A 24,592-nucleotide genomic window follows, 5' to 3' on the forward strand; every position below is an offset into this window, starting at 1 on the left:
GGAAAAGGTTTGAGATGTTCAAGTTTGACAGTGCTATAAAATTGAGAACATTAAAGATTCATATATCTTGACAGATTATTCCCTTGTGCGAAATTTAACATGATCATGTTTAATTAGAACAAATGTACATTTTTATCCTTTGCTTCAAAAGAACCAACTTCACAAGTTCAAAGTGAGAAAACATTGGTTGGATAATTGTTTAAATAAGAAGTAGTTGGGGTTTTTTTTTGTGACTCAGATTAATCAAAAGGGCCTGTTATTTCTTTATAAAACTCTGCAGTTAAAAAAATCACATATAAACGGAGTCACCAAGCAGCAGCCTACCAATGGGGGCTCAAGGCACTGGACACAGACCAGCCTAGAAAATGGACAGAATCATGAAGTTATATTACAAGTGATCAGTTGGGGGACATTCATTACTCCACAAGACTCTGGTTAGGACCAGGCAGGAAGGTACACACATCAACACACTCATCCATACCCCTCTCCCACTCTTTTATAAATCAATACAAAAATAGCCACAATTTAATTTCAGTGCCATGGGACAAGCCCCTGATGCACCAGTTCAGGGCCAAGCTAAGCTTGCTCATTCCCACACACAGCATCTCAGGCTTAACTAAGAAATCTTCTATTTTTCTTTTTTCCTTTCTCTTTTTGGCCCCTGAGCTTCCCAGCTGGGATGAAGAAATAGGACATGAGACCTCATGAAGTGGGCCTGGAACAGCAGCTGAGTCAATACTCAGATGGATCGTAGGGTGACAGATATAGAAACTGGGGGAAGGAGACTGCCCCACCCCAGGGCTATGCCTGTGGAATGGGAGGTCCCAGGGCTCTGAGGCCCCCAGATCTGCCTCTACAATTTAGTCACTATCCCACGGCTCATCAGCATCAGATGAGACCCAGGGTGAGCCAACAGGACAGGGGCTCAGGCCACACAGCCTCCTACTCTCTGCCTCTGGCCCTAGGGGAGGGGGAGGGTTGAGTTGGGAACCTGAAATCCCTTCAAATCTCAGAGAAGCCTGGGAAAGAGGAGCCTGGGCTTGTGGGTTCCCCCTGGACTCTGCCACTACCACACTCCCAGTCTGGACAGGGCCCAGTTGGTCTGAGGGAGCTGGAAGCAGGGGCAGAGGCCTGCCCTGGCATCGTGTGTGGAAGGAGGGACGGCCTAGTTCCGCCCTGGTGGTCACCACTCCCCTGCCCCTCCCCCTCCTCCTGGGTGGTCTGGTGGAAGAGCCTGTCACAGGCCCTGAGAGCCCCTCCCCGGGATAACACATGCAGCAGCCTCCTCCTGAAAACTCCAAGTCTGACTTCTCCCCCTGAGGAGGCCATCGGTGACCGAGTGCTTGATATGATGTCTTCCACCCTCGTGATGTAGACAAGCCTGAGTAGCACACCCAGCAGGACGGCAGCCATGATGATATGGTTAACCGCGCAGCCGCGGATGTAGATGAGGTCCAGCGCGCGCAGGCGCTCTGGGCCGATGGTTTTGTAATCACACATGGTGTCGATGACGTCAGAAGCAGCAGGTAGAAGGTAGGCCACACGCTAAGGGTCCGGGCGCCTTGCAGTCTGGTATTGGTTCCTGGTCCAGTCCTTGTAGTCTTCCCCACCGCAGCGCGTAAACCGCTCCTGGACAAAGTCCATGATGTTCTTGCAGTCCAAGTCGTCATAGTAATTCTTGATTCCTCTTCGGATGCTGTCATTCAGAAACTCGATCTTCTGGTTTCTGAACATAAGGCCACCACGCCCCTATGAGCTGGAGGATGACGCAGATCCCCAGGATGTGCATGAACGCTTGGAGGAGAGAGAAGTTATCCCGGAGGGAAGCCAAGAGCCCCGCGAAGGAGACGATGAACGTGGTGACCCTGAGGAGGATGACTAGGATGGCGGGCGCGAAGAGGGCACTTTCGAGGGTCTTGTATTTTGGCGCCCTGCTTCTGCGTAGATCCCCACAGAGAGGATTAAGGCTCCTATAAACTCGTGATTATCTTTGTATTATATTCCCGGCCACCTCCCCTTCCTGAATCCTTCATCTCTGGAGCCTTAGATTTATAGCTGGAAGGAACCTCCTTATGGCTTATCCAGTCCAAGTCTCTCGTTTTATAGATGAGGAAACTTAGACCCACAAGAACGAGGAGTAGAGGATGAGCCAGAACTTGAGGCACAGGTAGGAGAAGCGGCAGCGCACCTGCTCAGGTCTCCGCGGGCCGTCTTCCTGCCCCCCTCCCCACCCAGCCGACCGGTTTTTTTTTTTTAATACGCATTTCAATGGATTGTATGATGAATACGAGCAGTTTGACTAGTAGTATGTAACAGAAATGTGGAATGCAAGAAAGTTATTGTTGTCTTGGACTACATTCAGGAAAACAATGTACAGGTATCCTCAGCCTCCCTAGGTAGTTTGGGGTTTACAATAATTTGGTTTCATCCTTAAGGCTGGTCCTGGGCCCTGGGGACCCAGAAGCCTTGCTGACTCTGAGTGCCCTGCTCCCAAAGGGATTCCATAGGAAGAGATAAATGGGCATGTCTTTCTATCTGGTTGTGAGTCTATCTCTTTCTGCCTTACATTTCTTTCTCCCAGTTATGTGTCCATCTGCACCTTTCAGTGTGCATCCAACTTATGTTCTCTCTATGTTACTTGGCTGTATTACTAGCTGACTCCCCATCTGTGCTTAGCCCCACAAAGACAGGTGAGTGTCATTCTCTGGGTTGGAAGGAGGGTGAAGATGGCCTGAATTTGAAGAAGAGAACATGGCGAAGGGCAGAACGCCCTAGGTCCACAGAGGAATGCCATGATGCAGAATAAATAATTATTGGAATCACCAAGTATTTGACTTGCCCAAATAGTTCTGTGTTTAAGAGGTTGTAACTCCTATCATAACAACTTCTCCAGGTTTTTGGGTTTTTTTTGGAATATGTTATATAACAGAAAGAAGATGAACCAGCAAAGTTCTGGAAAGGCATTCCTCATCCCTGAGCTGAGTGTCTGGCTTTCATGTATCCATAAATATGCCTGTCAGCAAGTATGAGTTTGCTGTTACCTTTTACCTGAATATATATGTGTGTGTGCGTATATATATGTATATATATATATGTGTATATATATATGTGTGTGTATATATATATATATGTCTATGTATGTGTATATGTGTCGTATTGCTTATAAGCTATTAATAAACCCCATTAGAGGAAAGGCACATGTGATTGTGTTTCTATTTCTGGAGCCCCAGAACCAGACTAATATAACATGCACATAAATATATGCATATGCACATTCATATATACATTCATACACATATACAGCCATGCCTTAAAGATCAACTTCCCAAGTATGGTAGTAAGGGTATATGACTATATGAATTTAATCATCACAGAAAAAATATGGAGGTATTAGTAAATTGTTAGTTCAGTGTAATCAGTAAAGAAGTAAAGAACACAACTAATGCAACTTTAGGGAGTATGACAAGAGGTAGAAATGTCCAGTATGAAGAAGATCATAGTATCCCCATATCCTGACAAGGTGAGGCTCCCATGTGGAATACTGTGTTGTATTCAGGGTACCACATCATTGTAAAGATGCTCTTTTAAAGGTATTTCTGGAAGTTCCCCTATCAAGAGAATCTGGGAACCAACATAATGAAGGGATTCAAAGTTCAAAGACTATTATTTAATTAATTAGTAGATATTTAGTTTTGAGAAGAGAAGAAGTGGTATGTATGTGTATAGAGGGGGGTGATATTTTCAAGTATTTGAAAGGCTATTGTGTGGAAGATTTATGCTCAGTCTCCTTGGCCCTAGAGATCAGAACTAGGAGCAAGGCATGGAAAACCCAAAGCAGCAAAATTACTTTTGATGAAAGGAAAAGCAAACAAAACAAAACAAACAAACAAAAAAACTGAACTATTTGTCCTGTAATAGGAAGGTCTACTTCAATAAAGATTCAAGCAGACTAAATTGTGACCTGTCAATGGTGTTGTAAACAGGATTATATAACAATAGCTAACATTTATATAGAGTTTATTATGTGCCAGACATTGTGGTAAGCACTTTACAATTATGTCATTTGATCCTCAAAACAATCCTGAGAAATAGGTGCCATTATTATCCCCATTTTACAGATGAGGAAACCAAGGTAAACAGAGTTGAAATGACTTGCTAGGGTCATATAGCTAATAAGTGTGTAAGGCAGGATTTGAACTCAGGTCTTCCAGATTCCAGGCTCACTTCTCAATTTGCTCTACTACCTAGATGCCTCTAAATAGGATAACTTCTGAGTTTGGCACTGCACTATATTATAGGCTCTCAAAGATGGAAGAAGCTTTATAGATTAACTTGTCCAACCTGTGCTTGAACAGGAATTCTGGTCAAGTGTGCTGGCCTACACTTCATGGAATTTTCCCTCTTCCTTTTTTTTTTTAATTGGGACATTATTTTACCATCTTTCCCTCTGTGACATCTCTTCCATTTTCCACAATATTTCAGGGGTCCAGTTATCACAACTGTCAGCTCTATCAGTATTCTGGGATTTACTTAATCTGGGTCTAAAGCCTTGAACTTATTGAGGACAGTTAGGTGCTCTTTTCCCCTGTCCTTTCTAATCTGGGTTTAACTACATGTTAAGTATTTCTCTTCTGCTTTTTCCAGTACATATATCTTTTTTCCTGTTACAGAAAACAAGAGAAATAAGAGTTGATTAGTTCTGCTTCCTCCTTCCTGTCCATCATCACAGTCTGATTCAAACCAAGCAGTGTTTCTCTGCCACCTTTAATCTATCTCCTGCCTCCTGCTAAGGGCTGTTTCTCTTGTCCTCAGCATGCATCAGCTGTCTTAGATTATGAGCTTTAGCTTTCACGACACTGTGTCCTCTCTTTTGTAATTTCCCTTACTTAAGTGTCTTTGTTTCCCTCTTTGCATTGCTTTTAAAAATTTAGGTAAGTTTATGATAGCTCCCTGTACATCCATAGCAGTTGCATTAGACAACTTCTTTTATATTTCCTTTCATTAAAATAATTGGCATTTGAGCTTCCCATGCCATAGGCTAATTTTTCCACTATTGAATTTTAGGTCTTGTTATTACCAAGATTATGCTATTGAGAGCTGCACAAGGACTTAAATATCTTGTCCAATGGCCTCATTTTATAAATAAATATCCAGAGAATTGAGTAGGTCTGCCCAAAGTCACAGGGTAACAAAGTACACATTCGAACCCAGATTCTCTGAATCCAACTATCCTCTACTGTCTTCAAAACTGCTTTATCTCCCTTTCTCCCTTTCACTCCCTCCTTTCCTCTAATTCTTTTAAAACTACTCTCAGAGCCCCTGCTGCACAAACTCTAAGAGGATGAAATTGTCACTTGTTTCCAAGGTTCCTTATCATTTCTATTTCAGCACTCATTTCCTCTGTTTTTGTCAGAACAATCACAGAATATCAGTCCTCCTTCTGAATGATGCCTTTTCAGGTACTTTCTAACTCTAAGATTCCATGATGGCAATGATTCTGTTATATAGGCACCATTGCCATCCAGCAACGCCCCATTTGGTTTATAGAAGGCCTTGAAGATGAAGCTAAGGATGTAGATTTTATTCTTCAAGAAGGTATATAGGTGACCCCAGGGTTCTTTAAGTATATTCCAGTGGAGTACAAGTGCTGGAAATTCCTACCATGTGGAAAAGTCTATAAGAATGATCCCCAAAATGGACATTGCATTTTTGATAGTTTGAGGAGCAGTCTTCCCAAAAATTTATAGCTCAACACCAGAGGGGGCCTGAAGTCTGCATCAGTGGAAGGACTACACATACCAGTAAAATTATGGATCTTTTGATGTATTAATTTGTATGTATGCATGGTAATATGTATTACCATCCATGAAAGAACATCATGGATGGTAAAAGGATGGTAAAAATCAGTGGATGGTAAAAGCAAATAACGAATGAATGAATGGTAAAATATTTATTAAGCAAAGCAGATGACACAATACATATAGAGACATATACATATGTACATACATGTATGTTTGAATAATCCCGTCTAAAAATGTACATGTAAGTGTTTCTGGGGTGCATATGTCTTAATATATATACACATATACATATATATTTATGTATATGTTTACACTATCAGTCAGTTGATAAGCATTTATTAAGTGCCTACTACATGCCAGACACTATGTTAAGCATTGGGGATACAAAGAAAGGCAAGAGACAGTCACTGTTCTGAAGGAATTGACAGTATAATGGGCAGGTGACATGCAAATTATATGTATAATCAATAGATATTCAGGATAATTTAGAGATAGTCTTAGAGAGAAGGCAGTAGAAGTAAGGGTAATAGGGAAAAGGTTCATTGTAGAAGGTGGGCTTTAGCTAAGACTTGAAGAAACACAGGAGGTACAAAGGAGAAGGAAGAGAATTTCCAAAACCTTGATTTCATCAGAAATGAGTCCATGTATTAAGAAAATTATGAAATGTAGAACAGATGGATGTTTGGGTGAGATACGGAAGTGGTCAGTCTCATTGGCTTCCTCTATACTCAAGCAGGATGCAATGTAAAATATACATGAGAACAGAGGACTAAGAAAGTTACCAGTCATTTAGGACAAGATTCCTTTGTCATGTCTTGTGACCACATAGAAAGAATGTACAATTGAACAAATAGCAGTATCTGATTATGTGCTCGGCTATGCTTGATGTGGGCAGCCCAAGCCTTATGTCTCACTTAGTGCTCCCTAAAATCAAGAAGACCAGAAGCTGAAGTTAATGAAGAAGAGCATTGCAGGCATGGGAGATAGGCAGTGAAAAGTCATTTAGTTGAGAGGGGAAATGACATAGCATTCTATTTTTGATCAGTAAAGTGATACTCAAGGCCTGCAACAACAAAAGAACTTGGGTTGAAATCCTGCCTTTGTCACTTCTTATGTGTATGACATTGAGTGAGGCACTTAACCTTATTGGGCCTCAGTTTCCTCATCTGTGAAATGATGGTTGGACTAGAAGGCTTCCAAGGCCTTTTTCAGCTCTAGGTCTGAGATCCTGTGAACTTATCAAAAATATCAGCTACTCTTACAGCTGCTCCTTTATGAAAACTTCTGGTTTTTTTTTTTTTATTACAAGAACTGCCATCCACCCGAAAAATCAGTCAACAACAAAAAAAGCTTTTATTAAGCACCTACCATAAGCTAGGCACCATTCTAAGTACTGGGGATATGAAGAAGTGCAAAACACAGTCCCTGATGTCAGTGTAAGATTTTTTTTCTATCCCTCTCATACTTCTTCTTTCTTTTGCTACATAGTTCCAGGATATCAACAAGTAGGAGAGAGAGTAAAAAAAACAGAGAGAAAGGGAAGGATGTTTGATGACAACTATGAGAGAGGTGAGAGTAGAGGAAGAATGAATGGAGAATAAGAGAAATATATAGTCCGAGCAGTGTCCTGGAAGAGGATCTCAAAGGGAAAAGTGGAAAGGGCAGGGCAAAGGTTAATCCTGAGTACTCAAGAACAGTTTTGAAGTCCTCTGAGGATCATTAAAAAAAAATGAATTATGGAGAAAAGGGCATGGTAGGTGTGAGATCTTCAGGGAGGGCCATCCTTCTCTTGGAGGAAAATGTACTATCTGTCCATGTGTCTTTGGGCCTGACACAGTCTATCAAAGCCCAGGTAGCATGTGGATTAGAGATAGCACGCTGTGCTGAGCACTGAGGGGTGGGGAAAGTGAAAGTATCAGAGGGAGGAGGAATCTGGGATCTTGTCCCTGGGGAAGAAAAGATGTAGCAATATATCATATTTTAAGGCCAGGAACCTGACCTAGTAACTTAGGATGCAGACAACCAAATGCTTAATGGACAGTTAGGATCGACCTTGAAAGAAGCAACAGAATCTAGAAAAACTACCTGAAGGAAGAACACTTGGATCACTTTTAATTAAGGAAGAGAGGTATGTGGTTTGGGAGGAAAGGTTTGACAGAGAGCGTGTCATAGATACAGTGTGGTTTCTATGAAGAAGAGGACATACAGCATATGACGTGGTGAATACAAGATCTTAGGATTTAGAGCTGGAAGGGACCTTATAGAACATATAATATAAATCCTTCCTTTAATAGATGAGAAAATTGAGGGCGAGAGAGGTCAGTAACTTGGCCAGGGTCACACATTTTGTAAAAGGCAGAGAAAAGATTCCAATCTAGGACTTGTGATATAAGTAAAAAATAAGATGTTTCACTGAGATGAGACATTCAGCTGACTGTAATAGGGAAGGGAAGGTTGAGGGGAAATGAAAGGGAATGGGATTGTAACATTGAGAGAAGAAGGAAAGGAGAGCATACCAAAGAATCATGAGAAATTAATGAGGAAGATCCCAGAATAATGGCTCGCCTCGCTCTGTTATTGTGTAATTCTTACTTTCACATATGTATGGAAGCATATGTTTAAATATGTGCATCTACATATGTATGCAAGTGTATTATTATATTATTGTGTATCTGGGTGTGTTTCTGTGTGTGTGTGTGTGTGTGTGTGTGTGTGTGTGTGCTATGTGAGAAAGAGAAAGAGAGAATGCACAGTTCATTCATTCAATAAAAAGCTACTGAGTCGTTCAGTCATTTCACTTGTGTCTGACTCTTAATGAGCCCATTTGGGGTTTACTCTGCATAGATACTGGAGTGGTATGACTCCAGCACATTTTACATATGAGGGAACTTAGGCAAACAGGGTAAAGTGACTTACCCAGGGTGACACAGCTAGTAAGTGTCTAAGGTCAGATTTGAACTCAGGATGAGTCTTCCTGACTCCAGGCCCAGCACTCTATCAGATGTTGTGGAGGAAACAATTACAGTGTTAGTCCCCACTTTGACCTTAAGACATTTCTTCCTGGATGTACAGACATGACACAATTAATGAACACTACAGGGTAACAATTAAGTGTATTTACAATTCACAGCAGAGAACACCTGCACATTAAGTAGGAGGAGGGATCAGCAAAGAAAGCTTCTTAGAGGGAATAAGACATAACTCAACCTTGGACAATGGGTAGGATTTGAATAGGCATAGAAGTGTTGTTCCTGTGGGAAAGGAAAGATACAGATTATTTGTACAAGATAAATGATTGGTTATGGCAAGGGAGAGGAAAGAGTAAAAGATGACTATGATTTCAAGCTGAGGTGACTAGGAGTATGTAGTGGTATTAGTAAGAGAGGAAGCAATGTGTCATCATGGATAGAGTGCTAGAATAAGAGTAAGAAATCAGTCAATCTACCTGAAGTCAAATCTGATTTCAAATGTAAGCAAATTATTCCATCTCTCTGAATCTCAGTTTCCTTGTCTGGACAATGAGGATAACAATTACAGTAACAATATTACAATTTTTTATGGGAAAAATGAAATAATCTATGTAAAGTAAGTGTTATAAATGTCATTGTGGTCAAGTAAATGATCTTTCAAGGCTGGTGTGTGTTTGTGGGCCAAGGAGGTAAGAAGAATATGGAGAAAAAGAGATTATGTCTCCTCTGGTATGTGAAGGTTGTGGCTTTAAGTATAGGTGTAAAGTCCTGGTAGAATCTGGAGGAATGCTAATGGATAGGAATCTGGGTAGGAATGGGAATCCAGTGTCTGTGGGGGAAGATGGTGGTGACATTTTGTTTTGTCAGTATAGGCAAAGGAAACTCTTCTCTGAGATAGGAGGGAAGGGGGAAGAGTTAGAGCTAGAAACATTCTGAAACAGAGAAGAAGGATGATGAAAGCTTGCACGGATTGGATTTCTTGAATAAGGGCAACCAGAGATTTTAGTACTAAATAGAAGAGGTCTGGATGAGCCATCATCCAATACTCTGAGTGAGTATTGAAAAATACTATTGGATCATAAGAAATTGAGAAGCAGGGGAACAGGAGGGAGGTTCTATTTGAATTCAGACAGGAGGAGTTTACTGCAAAGCAGCTCATCTCAGCTCTGTGACTTCAGCATTGCTCCTTGATCTGAGAACATCAATGGAATAGTTATATTTACCTAGTCAAAGACTCATGGCATCAGAGAGCATAGGCATGTTTTAAAAAAAGGAAGTTGGGAGGGACAGCCTACAAGTACCTGACTTGTAATCCAGGCTGGGTAGGGTTTCAAGGGTAGCCAAGAAAAGTTGCATAAAATTGTAGTAAATATTTCTTGTTCTCTATTGGATTCAGAACTTGAAAGTTCTTTTCATTTCCTCTGTTTTCATTCCTCTGTGAACCCGATCAACCATCAGGTCAATATAGTTAATACAGTGTTAAATGTCAACTATGTGTCAGGCACTAGACATGCAAAGACAAAAAATAAAGTCAATCCTATTGCTTTGAAAAATAGGAATGGGAGGCAGTGCCAAGATAATGGAATAACTACAGGGACTTGTCTGAGCTGCCCCCAAACCCCACCAAATACCTTTAAATAATGACTCTCAACAAACCCACAAAAGACTGGGCAAAACAATTTTCCAGCCCAAGACAATTTAAAAGAATGGTAGGAAAGGTCTGTTGCACTACAGTGATGAAGTCCCGAAAATGGATGCTGACATGGTTGGCTGACATGGAAAGTTGATGAAAGTCTGCAGAATCAAGGAAAAATATGACTTATCAGATGGCCATGTCATCTGGTTTTTCATTTTGTATGTTAAAATTATGAAAAATAGAACCATAGACTCTGGGAGGTAGAAGGACCATTAAGGGTCATCAAATTTATCCTTCTAACCTGTATAGTATTTTTCCTCTATATTTCTGTAAGGTGGCCATCAAGATTGAATTAAACACTTCCAATAATGGGAAATACATGTCTGTGTTTTGCATATTATTGTAATTTAATCAGTGGTTGCACGTGAGAGGATGCTAGTATTATATACTTGCATGTTTAATATATAAGTAATGCATATCAGTGCACTATTACTTAAGTGTGTATATGTTTCTGAGTATACACATGTTATATGCCCCTAGCACTCCGTGCTCCCAGCAGAAAGCAAGCTCTTGAGGGAATGTTTCATTACTTTCATTGTATCGTCTGTACTGTGCCTCATACATAGTAAATGCTTAATTAAATGGTGGTGGTGCTGGTTGAGTGTATCTGTATTAGACTCTCCCAGCCATATCCCTCATTCTCAAGTAAAACTCAATAATAAGTTCTTCATTTGCCTCCAGATGTGATGGGATCATTATCACTGGAGGTCTTTAAGTGAAGACTGAATTACCACTCTTAGAAATGTTGTAGAAGACATTCTGTGCATGTACAAGTTGGCCTTAATGATCTCTGAAGACCTTTCCATCTAGGAGGTTCTCTGATTGTATTCTATCTTGAATCTTTCTCTCTGCAGCCTCAGCTTATCCTCTTTCCCAGAGGCTGGAGGAGAGAGAAATATAAGGGGAGGAGAACAAAGCTAAAGATGTATTCATGAGAAACTAGAGGTGGCATAGCTAAAGAGCTGGCATTGAATCCTGAGATAAAGTCCCATTTCTGACATATACTGTGTGTGAACCTGGACAAGTCATTTAACTCTAAGTGCCTCCAGGCTTCTTTATGACTCTAAGTTGCAGAGAAGGGGTCTATATGTATTCACATAGGAAGTTCCTTATAGGGAATGCGCTGTACTGGTGAAATCAAAAATCCAAACCCATTTTCAATGAAAAATTAATTTATTTCGTTTTCTTTTGCCTGACCACTTCAAAGAGACTCTTTTATATCCAGAAGGCAAAGAACTTCACCTTGAGGTATATTCATAGATAGGGAATAAATAGTATTATAGATGGAGGGCAGGGGAATAGACATCATGGTATAACTATATTGGAAAAAGTGAGGAGTAGCATTTGAGCCCCACATTTAAAGAAAGGGAACACTGGGTATGTGTCTTTTCTCATTTAATGAAGCTAGAGTATCATCTACATCTACGTGCCTATTTTCAACATATGTATTCAGAATGTTTTTTAGTATGCATCTAAAACCTCAAATAAGCTCTTGGGAAGAAGTAAGGTTAAGTGTTGTTAAGCATAGAACCTTCACTTGTCTTTCCTGAAAGTTCACGCAAATGCTCACTCTGCACAATCTTGAGGTCATTTTTTCAATATTTTGAACTTGAACTTTTTTTTCACTGAAAGTTCACTCAACTGTTCACTCTGCAAAGAACACCCTCTGGTTCTTGGCAACATAGAAATAAGGAAATAGAGAATTGGTCAGCTGCTGACCATTGTTCTTACTACCCAAGCAATATGGGCTTCTTCCAAGGGATATGGCTACTTCTTAGCCCTCCTAAGAATGAGGTGCTGAGAGGCTCAGTCCTTCAGTTCAGGTCTTGGTTCAACAGACAATACTTCCTCTTTGTCCTTAGAAGGGCTTAGGGAATCACCCCACCAACTCCTCTTCCTCCTTCTTCCCTTCCTTCTTCCTCTTTCTGTCTCTGTCTCTGTCTCTGTCTTTTGCTCTTTCTGTCTCTCCTCCTTGCTCTCCCTCCCCTCTTCAGTTTTTCTATCCCTCTATCCCCATTTCTATCCCTCCTTTCCATTCCAGCTGCCTCAATCAGCAGTCTAGTTTAAGTAAAATGTCATGTGCATGAAAGGAAATAATGAGAAATTAAGCTGGAAAAATTACTGGGAGAGTGAAATCAGTTTCTGTATAGTGAAATCATGGCAGCTTGGAGTTGATAAGATCCTTAGATTCTGGTGACTTTCATACAGCAAATTAGTAGCAGACCCAGGACTAAAATTCAATTCTCTTGATTCCTGGTTCGTGAATGTTTCCATTGTACTCACAACTTGATACTCCAGTAGAGTTCTTTGAAAAGACAAATAAGTATTTGGGAAAAAGGGAAATCAGTCACTGTCATTAATTTATGCTCTTATATTATGAAGATTGGTACAGGTAACCATAACAATCTAGTATTCATTCTATAGTTTATTTTTTCCTACCCATCTGACCTGTGGATTATCGGGTTCTTGGGCATCTTTATACCGAAGCTTAAAGTCAAGACATTTTCAGAAACCAGGTGTCCTTAAAAAATGAGACTTATTAAGATTTCCTTATAGGGAGCTTCTGATTTAAATACCATAATTATTGTCAGGCAGTTGTCTATCAATAACCTGTAGTTTCAAAGGTCTTCCAATGAACATTGATCACTGGCTTTATATTCACAATCTCTTCAAAAACAGCTACAGTGACACTCCTGCCCTTCTATCTATGTACTCAGCAAAGCTGATCACAACACTTTTGCTGTGCCCCACCCCTCATAACATGTGCAGAGACTAATACTGTTTGCAAATCCCATCATCATGTGCAAAGCACCTAAAGACTGGTCCTTGGTTTATGGCCAAAGATGATATTCATACATGTTGTAGCTGTATATAGTTATCATCAGAGTTTGGCACTATCTGGAGATTTTAGAGCTTTTACCAAAGCCTATAACTAATTTCCTAGTTTTCTTCTCTCGTGCAGGGAAACATCTATAAAATAATAAGGTCTCACCTCCAAAGCTGTAAAAGTCACAATGCTTCCTCTGAATAGCTCTGATACCCGCCTTGCTGGTTGCTTTCTCACTGGAATCCCAGGTTTGGAGCACCTGCACATTTGGCTTTCTATTCCTTCTGCATCATGTACGTGGCTGCGTTGGCAGGGAATACCATCCTGATCAGTGTAATCATCTACCACAGGAGCCTTCATGAACCCATGTACCTGTTCCTGTCCATGCTGGCCAGTGCTGATGTCTTGCTGTCCACTTCCACAATGCCCAAAGCTCTGAACATCTTCTGGTTGGGAACCCAAGCCATCTCCTTTGATGCATGTCTCACCCAAATGTTCTGTATCCACTTTCTATTTGTGGCTGACTCAGCTATCCTGCTGGCCATGGCATTTGACCGCTATGTGGCCATCTGCTCACCTTTACACTATAACAATATCCTTACTCCCAGCATCATCAGAAAGATAGCTGGGGCCACACTTACACGCAGCTTCTGCATTATATTCCCATCTGTCTTCCTCCTCAAAAGGTTACCTTATTGCCGGACTAATATAATTTCACATACATTCTGTGAGCACATGGGCATTGCCCGGCTGTCCTGTGCTGATATCTCTGTCAATGTCTGGTATGGTTTGGCAGCTGCCTTGCTCTCTACAGGTCTAGATATCATTCTTATCACCATCTCCTATGTACTCATCCTACGCACCGTCTTCCATCTTCCATCACATGAAGCTCAGCGCAAAGCACTGGGAACGTGTGGCTCTCATATTTCTGTTATACTGCTCTTTTATATGCCTGCTCTTTTTTCTGTCTTTGCCTACCGCTTTGGTAGGAAAAATATTCCCCATTATGTCCATATCCTCCTAGCCAACCTCTATGTTGTTATTCCACCCATGCTGAACCCTGTGATTTATGGTGTAAGAACCAAACAGATTTGGGAAGGGACTGTCCAGATGTTTTTACATTTGGGGAAGTGACCAAGATAGAAGCCACAAACCTAGAGTTATCTTCAACAGCGTTATCAAATTTGTAACTCTGGAACTAAGGTGCCTGCAAATAAGACCTGGCCTAGATAAAAATATAATTGTGAAATATTTAAAAAATAAATAATACTACAACATAAATTATGTTAATTTGTGCATTTTTTTTAATGTGCAGTTTCACTCAGAGAATTAAAGTGATATTTATTTTTAAAAATATTGCCTCCATAAAAGAACTTCCTAATTTAACCGAGGGCACAGTAGGAAACTTGCTTTTCATTCGTTGTTAAGCCTATAGAGTTTTGACATCACAAGTAGAAGACTGAATGTAGTTTTAACAGGGAGCAAACACCTTCAAATAATATCAATGCCAAGAGAATTTTCAAAACTTTTAATAGCAGCTCCCACCACAGTCTCCAAACAAATAACTTTTTGGTCTCCATCCAGAGTCTTTGGATTAATGATTTCCACATCAATGGAGTTCTTCTTCAACGCTCTCTTGACTGCTGCTAGTGAGATCCACAATATTTTGAAGTTTGATACAGACTTGAATTCATTCACTTGGGCTTTTGGCATTGGAGTGATTTCAGCCAATCTTAGTTTGTCTTCATATTGTTTGAGGGTACCACCCTTTACATCTGTTCTTGTCTTATTTTTGACTTCCATGACAAATATGCAACATTATGTATTGGGTAGATTCATAAGATGGTTGAAAATACATCCACTATGGCACTCAAATTATCTATGTTGAACATGAAAATGTACTCCTTTCCCTCTGCTATAACAGTATCAAGCAAACCAGAATTGTAGAATCTGGTGAAAATATCACCATGACCTGGAGGACATCAAGCTTGTGTATTTTCCCCTGAGTGAGACACATCTTTTGCTACCTGCTTTGATTAAAAGTGTAGATCTTCACATGGCAAAACTGTACTTCTGAAGTATTTTTGGTATCTTCATCAGTGTTAAAGGAGTTCATAAAAACAAGAGGAACATCTGTATTGTAAATTTTCTTCAAGTGCTCAGTTTGATGAACTGTAAGATCCAAAATGGAGTTTTCATTCTGCATACCAATCAGACTTTTCTGGCCTTTATAACTCCTGCTAGTTCCCAAGCCACCATTCATTTTAACCAATACCTACTTATCCAGGAAAGAAGATATATCATCAAGTAAGGCTCTGACTTTTATCTTCTCATGAGGTTAAATTGAATCCTTTGGAACCTTCTGCATTTTCCCCCAATACACTGAAAGTCCCTTTTATGTTAGAATCTATGGAATAACTTCTGAAATGAGTCAAGGTCTTTTTTAATATGCTGAGATTCCTTTTATGGTCCGATTGAAAATATTTTCTCTAGTTTCTTCTTCACTGGTAATTCCAGCTTTAGTCAGATGACCTCTTGGAACCGGGAAATCCCACCTTGAAACATTGCTTTGGTAAGATTGTCTGGACCTACCTGTACTCGAAACTTCCCTAGTATCTGCCAACAGCAAATCCATCCTGCCAGCCCTTGGGACTTCCACTGGAAGGTAATTTGTGGTTTTCTAAGTAAATGTGTGGGTTCAGGGATCCTTTTCCATTTGAGTTTAACACCACAAATCTTGACTCCTAATCCAGGCAAATTGTCTTCTCTATCCAGTCCTCTTCCTGTGCCCAAATTCAAGACTGCTTCATCCCTACTCTTTTCTTGACCCTGTTCCAATATCTATACCTGTGATTATCTCCTTCACAAAGTAAGACATTCCATATCTATCCCCAACTCCAACGCTTTCCTAATCTCCAGCTTTATCTCCATTCAACTCAATCCTATCCTAGCATCCAGGCCATAGTAAGCCATATCCATATCCTTATCCCTATTCCAATCATATCACTTTCCTAACTTTGTCCTTATCTTTATTCCTTTCCCCACCTCCAGTCCTCTCCCTACCTCATACCAATATTCATCATTTCTATCCAAAACCCATCACCTTAACAATCCCTATTCTCATCCACACTATCATCTCCAACTCTAACCCATTCCCAAATCAATACTGATCCCTATTCCTATCTACATTCTCATACTAAAATTTATCCCTAAACATATCTATGTCCCCATCTTTACCTAATCACCTTACCTTACCTGTTTCTGTGTATCTACCAGTAGATACTCCATTTCATCACCTCTGTCCTCACACTGTCTGCTTTCCAGACATATCAATAACATCTTCCATTCTACCAGCTTACCAAACCTCCTCCCTAGTACTCTTCAAGTGGTTCCTGAATGCTGTCACCTTGGACTTATTGAAAGGAATATAACAGCTTCTTCAACCTAGCCCTTTTAAGCCTACCCATCCATACAAAAACCTCTGGTACAGTGCCTTTATACTTTACTTTGCCTTTAAAATTCTAGTGTGTGAGATGCAAATATTCAGTTTTATCTATGAATACTTTATTTATTCGATATCTGGAATTTAATTACCTATATGTCATTTTGTGTAGACAGCTCTAGTCCCTTTTCCAAGTGCACTTTAATTCTTGCCAGGAGGAAAATCAGAAGGATTAGAACAATAACTGAGTAATTTTGGCTAAAAAAACTTTCCTGTGAGTATATCTCCTTCCTCATCAGTCCCTGTCTTGGGGGATGTAAATCAAAGCAATCTAATATGTATTTAGTAAGTATTGTAGTTTAAAAAAAAACACACAGAATAGAGGGGGACAAAACACATATCTGAATCCCAGAATCTTATACTTAATAGTAACTAGACATGGCCCAGGTAAATGCCTAGAGGTAAAAGAAGTCACATGAAGATCAGACAATTATTTATTGGAATATGGAGCGTGTGAAGGGAGAGAATATGAAATAAGCCTGAAAACACAGATTCTGGAGGGTCATGAATGCCAAATGTATTCTATATTGTAGAAGAGGAGAAGCCACGAATGCTTTTGACCTGAGATGATACTCCTAATCTCAGGAGCCACAGATTTATAGTCTGAGACCACTCTCATGGTCCAGTCCACTGAAGGCAGAGTCCCTCAGGAGCCCAGAAATCCTTGGCCTCTGTAGCATCTAGAATCATTCTCTACACAGAATAAAGAATCTGTTCTCAGGCAGGCAAAGGGTTAAACTGGCTGATTTCATCATATCCTGTAGGATGGCACAGAAGTGAGTACTCAGGGATTTGCAGGCTTGGAGCTGTCCCTCCTGGGATTCCAAGGAGAAGAATAGAAAAGTTCTGCCTTATTTCTTACAAGGGCATTCATTCAGCCTCCACCTGGGTTCCCTGTCAGCGAACAGATTTTTCCTTCCTACAAGTAGGAAAATTGGAGCCCGAGCTTGTTGAGCTAACCTAAGGTGGTAAGCATAGTGATGGTGGTGGTGGCTGGGGACCTGGGGGGTGGGGTGGGGGGATTTCTTCTGTGTGTCCAGAAATATTATTAAACTACCTTGCTGAAGACTTGCATAGGCTACAACCCCACCCGGAGGCAAGGAAGGGCACAAGACCACCTTGGATAAATAGGGGCTTCTTCTAGCCATGAAAGAAGCAGAGAGCAGATGTGCAGAATGTGATGTATGTATATGTGCATACATACGTATATACACGTATACACAAACACACATAGAGATGTATGTGTGTGTTTATGTATGTTTCTGTGTGTATATAAGAGGGACTCAGTGCTGAAGGAAGTGCTGGAATGGGGCCTGGGTCTATGCACTGGCATCAGAAGCCTTTGATCATTTCTTACACATGTACATTTGTGGCTTTTAATAAGTCCCTTCATTTTTCTTACTGCATAACTCAAAAGTAAGTGAAATATGTGAGGTCCTTGAGAGAAATAAAGTGAGGCTCAAGTTTTCAATGGGGTGTCTGCTACTCAAAATTTGAAAATTCTGTGTTTTCTCCCAATTTTCTTCCTAGAACAATCATACTTTTCTTGGATGTCCTGGCTATAGCAGGCCATTGGCCCAGTGTCTGTACAGTATATTATGAAGTGATTTCAAAGTCTCTGAAACTTTATCCCAGTATGTTAGTTGGAAGTCATTAATGTCATCTACGAATTTGGAGTTTTCACTGCACTCCCTCCTAAACATTTAGAAAATAAAAGTAAATAAAATTACGTTCAGCACTTGATGTAAGGGATTGTTAACTTTCTATATGGAGAAGCATTCATTTATGCAATTGATTCTAAAATTTGTCATCATAATACTCAAGCATACTTTCAAGGGGAATGTGAATGCATACTTGTCCATTTAAATAAGTCTCAAAAATTTTTCAAACTAGATAGGGAAAATCAGAGCAGAAATGAGTTGGAGGCAGCTCTAACCACCTTTTAATTGTCAGCTCTTAAATTTTCAGTGTGAACATTGACCCTTTGGAAGGTAGTTCATTGATTACCCTTTGGAAAATGTTTATAATGCAAATTAAACCGAAAAGTGGGAGTATGTGCACATTTTTCCTCAGAGAGTCCAGTTAATCCGTATTAGCCAGCACACCCTTCTGTTGCTCCATGTAGTATCGCTTGAGTTCAGCAGTAGCATACAATAGAAGGCTAAGGGAATGGAAGCTACTAATTCCTATAATCATAACCATAATAACTGGCGCTTATATAACACTTTAAAGTTACAATGTGTTTCATAGCCATTATCTCTTTTAAGACTCGCATGACACCAGAATTAGAGACAGATCCCTGGAGAAGACATCATTGAGCTTGGACTTTAAAGGATTAATCTCAATTTAATAGGTAAAGAGGCAGGGATACAAAATGTTCCACTCAGAGTTAAAATCAAAAGCAAAGTTACAGAGCTATGAGAATGGCATTGTTAACCAGTGGGATCTGGAGTCAGAAAACCTGGGTTCAAATCCTGTCTCCAATGCTTATTACCTAATTGACTTTGGCCAAATCAATTAATTCCTGGGGCCTCAGTTTCTCCATCTGTAAAGTGAGGAGAGTTGGACTAAATGGCCTCTGAGGTCCCTACTAGCTCTAGATTTGTGATCCTCTGAGTGTGTAGGAGAAAGGGAGTAAGCAGTCCACCTCAGGTAGTGTATATAACATATGGTGAGAAGGGGACCTTCATCTTGCTATATGGGAATATGAGAGAAGATCAAAAGTTAGCTCCAGGTTGTAGAGGGTTGGCATACTCATACAGTGAAGTCAGTTTGAAGATTCAAGAAGATAATCTCTAAAGAAATAAATCCAATCGACTTTGATGTTTTTTTTCTCTTTCTCTCTGGGCATTCAAGGAGAAACTCCATTGTGAGAGGAAGAAACTTCACTCAATCCAGTTAAACAGAAATTAAGTGTAATCCTCAATTAACTATATTCATTCTGTATAACATTTTTAGGCTGTTTTTTATCATGGCTTTCCACTAGTCCAATAATTCTTAAATTATCTCTCCTGGATCTATTTTCCTGGTCACTTGTTTAAATGATTGTTCTTTGAGAAACAAATCACCCCAAACCAACTCATGTAGATTATTTGTGTAACCTAGAGGAGCCATTTGGTTTCCCTGGCCCTCAGTTTGCTAATCAGAAAAATGAGGAAACTGGAATGTATGAGGCCCAAAACACTCCAAAGTGTGTAACTGAGAAATATTTAGCAAAATAAATAAAAATGTTATAAAGCATTGATAACATTACATGTGGTTTCCTAACTCAGTATGTGGCCAGCAGGTATCTTTTCCTATGGTTCCAAACTTTGCCCATTTTTATTTACAGTTGAAATCACTGGCAAAATTTTATATGCAACAGGGTCAAGATTTGAAGTAGGCTTCAGGAAAATTAACTTTATAAGTCCAGAATGGGCAGTAGCAGTTGAACTGGTTCATGCACAGATAATAAGTGATATAAAATTTAACAAACACAAGTGAATTTGGCTTTTTAATGGGCATAAGCTCAAGATGATTCAATTATGTGACTTATAAATTAAAAAGCTTTAAATTTTCTTAGGCTACCCACATAGATACAATACTATCTGGGACAAGAGAGGGGATTGCCTCACTGTACTCTGTACTAGTTTTTGGCTTCAGTTCAGGTTGTCATATTTTCAGCATGAACATTGACACTTCAGAAGTTGGTACAAAGCAGAGTTTAACTTATTGGTTCACTGATTACACTTATGAAAATGTTTATAATGCAGATTAAAATGAAAGTGAGAGTGTGTGTACATTTTTTTCCCAGAGAGTTCACTTATTCAACATTTGCCAGCACACTGTTTATTGGTTCCATGTAATGTCACTTGAGCTCAGCAGTAGGATAAAATGAGAACCTGGATGATGTGGAAAATAGAGATCCGGCTAGAAGAAAACTGATTCAAGGAAAGAAAGCTATATAGTCCAGATGAAATCAAATTTAGGGGTGATCTGGTCATATCTTCAAAGCTCCACAAAGCTGGCAAGTAGTATAGGGATATATGCAGTTTATTCAACTTGGCCCCACAGATAGGAACTCACACCAATGGGAGAAAGTTGCACGAAGGCATATTTTGGTTCTACATAAGAGAAATTAACAGAGTTATTCAGATATGAAATGGGCTGCCATTTAGAAATAATGAAGAGCCTCTCACGGTATGCAAGAAAGAAGGCCAGGCTTTGCAGCAGAGGGCTCTGCCATAACCTGTGTGACCTTGAACAAGTCAACCTCTCTGGGAGCCAGTTTTCTCATTTGTAACCTGAGGAGGTTGGATTACATGACTTCTAAGGTTCTTTCTAGCTCAAAATAAATAATCCTATCTTTATAAGGGTACATTATGTGATCACTTTTAATAGATGAATTAGATGAATTAGATGAATCACCCTAGGCAATACTGCTAAGAATGTAAGTGTGTGATTGTCTACCAGTTCATGCAAAGAGTGCTGGCCAGGTCACAAGACCTGGGTTCTCAAATTTCTTAATTTTGTCATTATAAGCCAGTTACTTAATTTCTCCAAATCTAAAGCCCTCATCTATAAACTGGAACTATAACACTTTATATTACGTATACCACAGAGTTGCTTTAAGAAAAGAAGTTTCTAAACTGTAAACTATGAATAGCACATTATATACACACATATAACTCTGTGTATATATACTTCTTTGTGAATAGCACTTTTTATATGCATTTTGCTTGTATACATACATTCATGTAAGCTACTGATTTAGATATGTATATTGAGTGAATAGTACTTTATATACATCATATACACATATATTTACATGTGTTTATGTCTTTGAATATCATTTTAGACATATTGTATATAAATATGTATATATACATATATATATATATGTATATATATATATATGTATGTGTGTAGAAATGACTCCCCTTACTCTATTTAGCACACTTTTCCTCTACTGGGACACAAAATGCCCTCTGTCTATTCTCCTGCAAAGTGCCTAGGTTAACAATGACCTGTTCTTCAGTGTACCACACCCTGCAGAATTCTTTGCACTATGGAAGAGCCCTCCAAATATACAGAAAATTTAACACTTGCACATTCCTCAGTGTCACCATTACCTCTGGCAGTTAATTATGGCATTTGGCTTCTCTCCAGGGCCCAAGAATCACCTGTTCAGGAGTCCTGATGGCCGCATTCAACCTAAGCAGCTACAACCCCAGCTCCTTTACTCTAGTGGGGATCCCAGGGCTTGAGAAGTTCCACATCTGGATTGCGATTCCTTTCTGTGCTATCTACCTCGTGGCCATTGCAAGTAACTGTGTCCTGCTATACCTGATTGCCATGGAGCGCAGCCTTCATGAGCCCATGTTCCTTTTCCTTTCCATGCTGGCCCAAACTGACCTGATTCTGTCATCTACCACAGTGCCCAAACTGCTCAGTAACTTGTGGTTTGGTGACAAGAAAATCACCTTCTCAGGCTGCCTCACCCAGATGTTCTTCCTCCATTTCAGCTCTGCTATGGATTCTGCCATACTACTGGCCATGGCATATGACCGCTATGTGGCCATATGCTCCCCACTGAGATATACCACCATCTTGACCAAGCAGGTCATCATTAAGATTATGGTGGGAATCATCATCAGGAGCTTCTGTGTTATCTTTCCAGTTGTTTTCTTGCTAAAGCGACTGCCCTTCTGCCGGACACACACCATCCCCCACACATACTGTGAACACATAGGTGTGGCCCGACTCTCCTGTGCTGACATCTCCATCAACATCTGGTATGGTTTTGCTGTGCCTGTTATGATTGTGCTCTCTGACCTTGTCTTTATCACTGTCTCTTACACAATTATACTGAATGCTGTTCCGCCTTCCTTCTCATGGTGCCCGCCAGAAGGCTCTTGGAACCTGTGGCTCTCACATCTGTGTCATCCTCATGTTCTATATTCCACTCTTCTTCTCCATCCTTGTCCATCGTTTTGGACACAATGTTCCACGTCATTTCCTCATCCTGTTTGCAAACTGTTATGTCTCCATTCCTCCAACTCTCAACCCCATTGTCTATGGAGTGAAGACCAAGCAAATTCATGATAAGATTCTCCTCCTATTCTCTCCAAAGAAGACAAAGTGACATCTTACTATTACAAGGGGAATTGGGAAGAGCTGAGGGGAATCCTTAAAAAAAAAATTTTTTGACATTTTCCATATAAAGAGGAAGAGAGAAACACAAGTTGTTTCCTATTTCAATAAAATTCAAGATTCTAACCCTGGTAGAAGGAATGAACAGAAAGAGATAGGAAAAAATAACCAGGAAAGCAGCAGAGATGATTTATTTTCAAGAAGAAGGTCAAGATTACTTGTAACCTGGAGAGAGAGAGACCCCATTTGTGCTTGAGCAGTGTGTTTTCTGAACTTCTGCTTGCTGAAATCAAAAGAAGTAATTAGGATAGCCTGTCTCTTTTCAGTACCATTTAGAAATAAGTGTTTTCCAAACAGGTGATTTGGGGATAAATCAGCAGCTAGAGCAAAAAAGTCAATGACAGCCCAGGCACAATATTACCTATCTGGTGATTTCAAATTTATTTTAATGAAATGTGAGGCTATAGTCAGTTGTTCTTTAGTTTCAGAGATCAAGAACCCAGTTGCTGAAATAGGACTCTAGACACTTTCCAGTTGGAGTTTTCTTCACCCAGACTTCATCCAAGAGTCTCTGACTTGAGGCCCCTACTAATTCTGTCACTGCAAATGCCAAAAACTTGTGATTCAGGTCCACAAATAGCGCAGTACTTCCAAAATAAAAGAAGCATTTGTTAATCCCATTTGTATATGAAAATTGCATTTCCCTTCATGAGCTATGGCATCTTTGGTTCATAACTGGATCACAGTTTAAAGCTGGAAGGGACCAAGATTCATAGATTCCAGCCCACTTATTTGACAAATGAGGACACTAAAGTTCAGAGAAGTTAAATATCTTGACAGGGCTACACATCTATTAAGTATCTGATCTAAACCTGGGTCTTCTCTCCAGAGGTATATCTCCAGTGAGGCATCTAGGTGGTACAGTGAAAAGAGAATGGGATTTGGACTTAGGAAAACCTGAGTTCAGATACTGGTTGTGTGACCTTGGGCAAATCAGTTAACCTCTTCCTGCCTCAGTTTCCTCATCTTTGAAGTAGGCATAATAGCATTCACCTCATAGAATTGTTAGGAGGATCCGATGAGTTAACAGATATAAAAAGCTTTTGAAACCTTAAAGTGATATATGTGTGTGTGTGTGTGTGTGTGTGTGTGTGTGTATATATATATGTATGTATATATGTATATATACATATAGAGAGTAACTATTATTATTATTCTCTATCCATATTATTAAATTACTTCTTAATCAAACTAGTATAATTAGCCACTGTGCCTGTCCAGAAGCAGCCAGAAGGACCTTATAAAAACCAGCCCCAAAGAGTTCCAAAGGTAGTGAATATGAATGGATGACATCCCAATTCACCAGCGCATGACTAAAAAGTATTTTCATTCTGTATTGCTACTCAACAGCAATTTATTAGGTGCCTATTATGTACTAGGTGCTGTGCTAAATTCTAGGGATTCAAAGAGAGGCAAAAGAGAGCCCCTCCCCTCAAGAGTCTCATAGTAAATGGGGCAGGGGTAGTAGTGAGCACATGCAAATGACTGTTAAACATAAATTGAGATAATCAATGGAGGGAAAGCACTAGTATTGAGGGAGAACAGGAAAAACTTATTATAGGATATGAAATTTTACCTGAGACTTGAAAGAAACAAATTCATGGG

At 39.9% G+C, this 24,592-nt stretch overlaps 1 protein-coding gene and 3 pseudogenes across 1 annotated transcript; 2 read left to right on the forward strand and 2 right to left on the reverse strand.

The window, feature by feature from the left end:
* Positions 1-860: 860 nt before the first annotated feature.
* Positions 861-11,002, reverse strand: LOC110200559 (tetraspanin-15-like; annotated as a pseudogene).
* Positions 11,003-13,480: 2,478 nt separating this feature from the next.
* On the forward strand, positions 13,481-14,427 carry LOC110200558 (olfactory receptor 52B6-like; annotated as a pseudogene).
* Positions 14,428-14,706: 279 nt separating this feature from the next.
* Positions 14,707-16,632, reverse strand: LOC110200557 (UTP--glucose-1-phosphate uridylyltransferase pseudogene; annotated as a pseudogene).
* A 5,341-nt stretch (positions 16,633-21,973) lies between these two features.
* On the forward strand, positions 21,974-22,919 carry LOC110200571 (olfactory receptor 52H1-like). Its single transcript, XM_020975932.1, is given in 2 exon segments — positions 21,974-22,650; positions 22,652-22,919. Coding segments are annotated over 2 exon segments (945 nt in total).
* The last annotated feature ends 1,673 nt before the right edge of the window (positions 22,920-24,592 follow it).

The sequence above is a fragment of the Phascolarctos cinereus genome, unplaced genomic scaffold, assembly GCF_003287225.1.
Source record: "Phascolarctos cinereus isolate Bilbo 61053 unplaced genomic scaffold, phaCin_HiC Scaffold_726;HRSCAF=1367, whole genome shotgun sequence".
NCBI classification, from domain to species: domain Eukaryota; kingdom Metazoa; phylum Chordata; class Mammalia; order Diprotodontia; family Phascolarctidae; genus Phascolarctos; species Phascolarctos cinereus.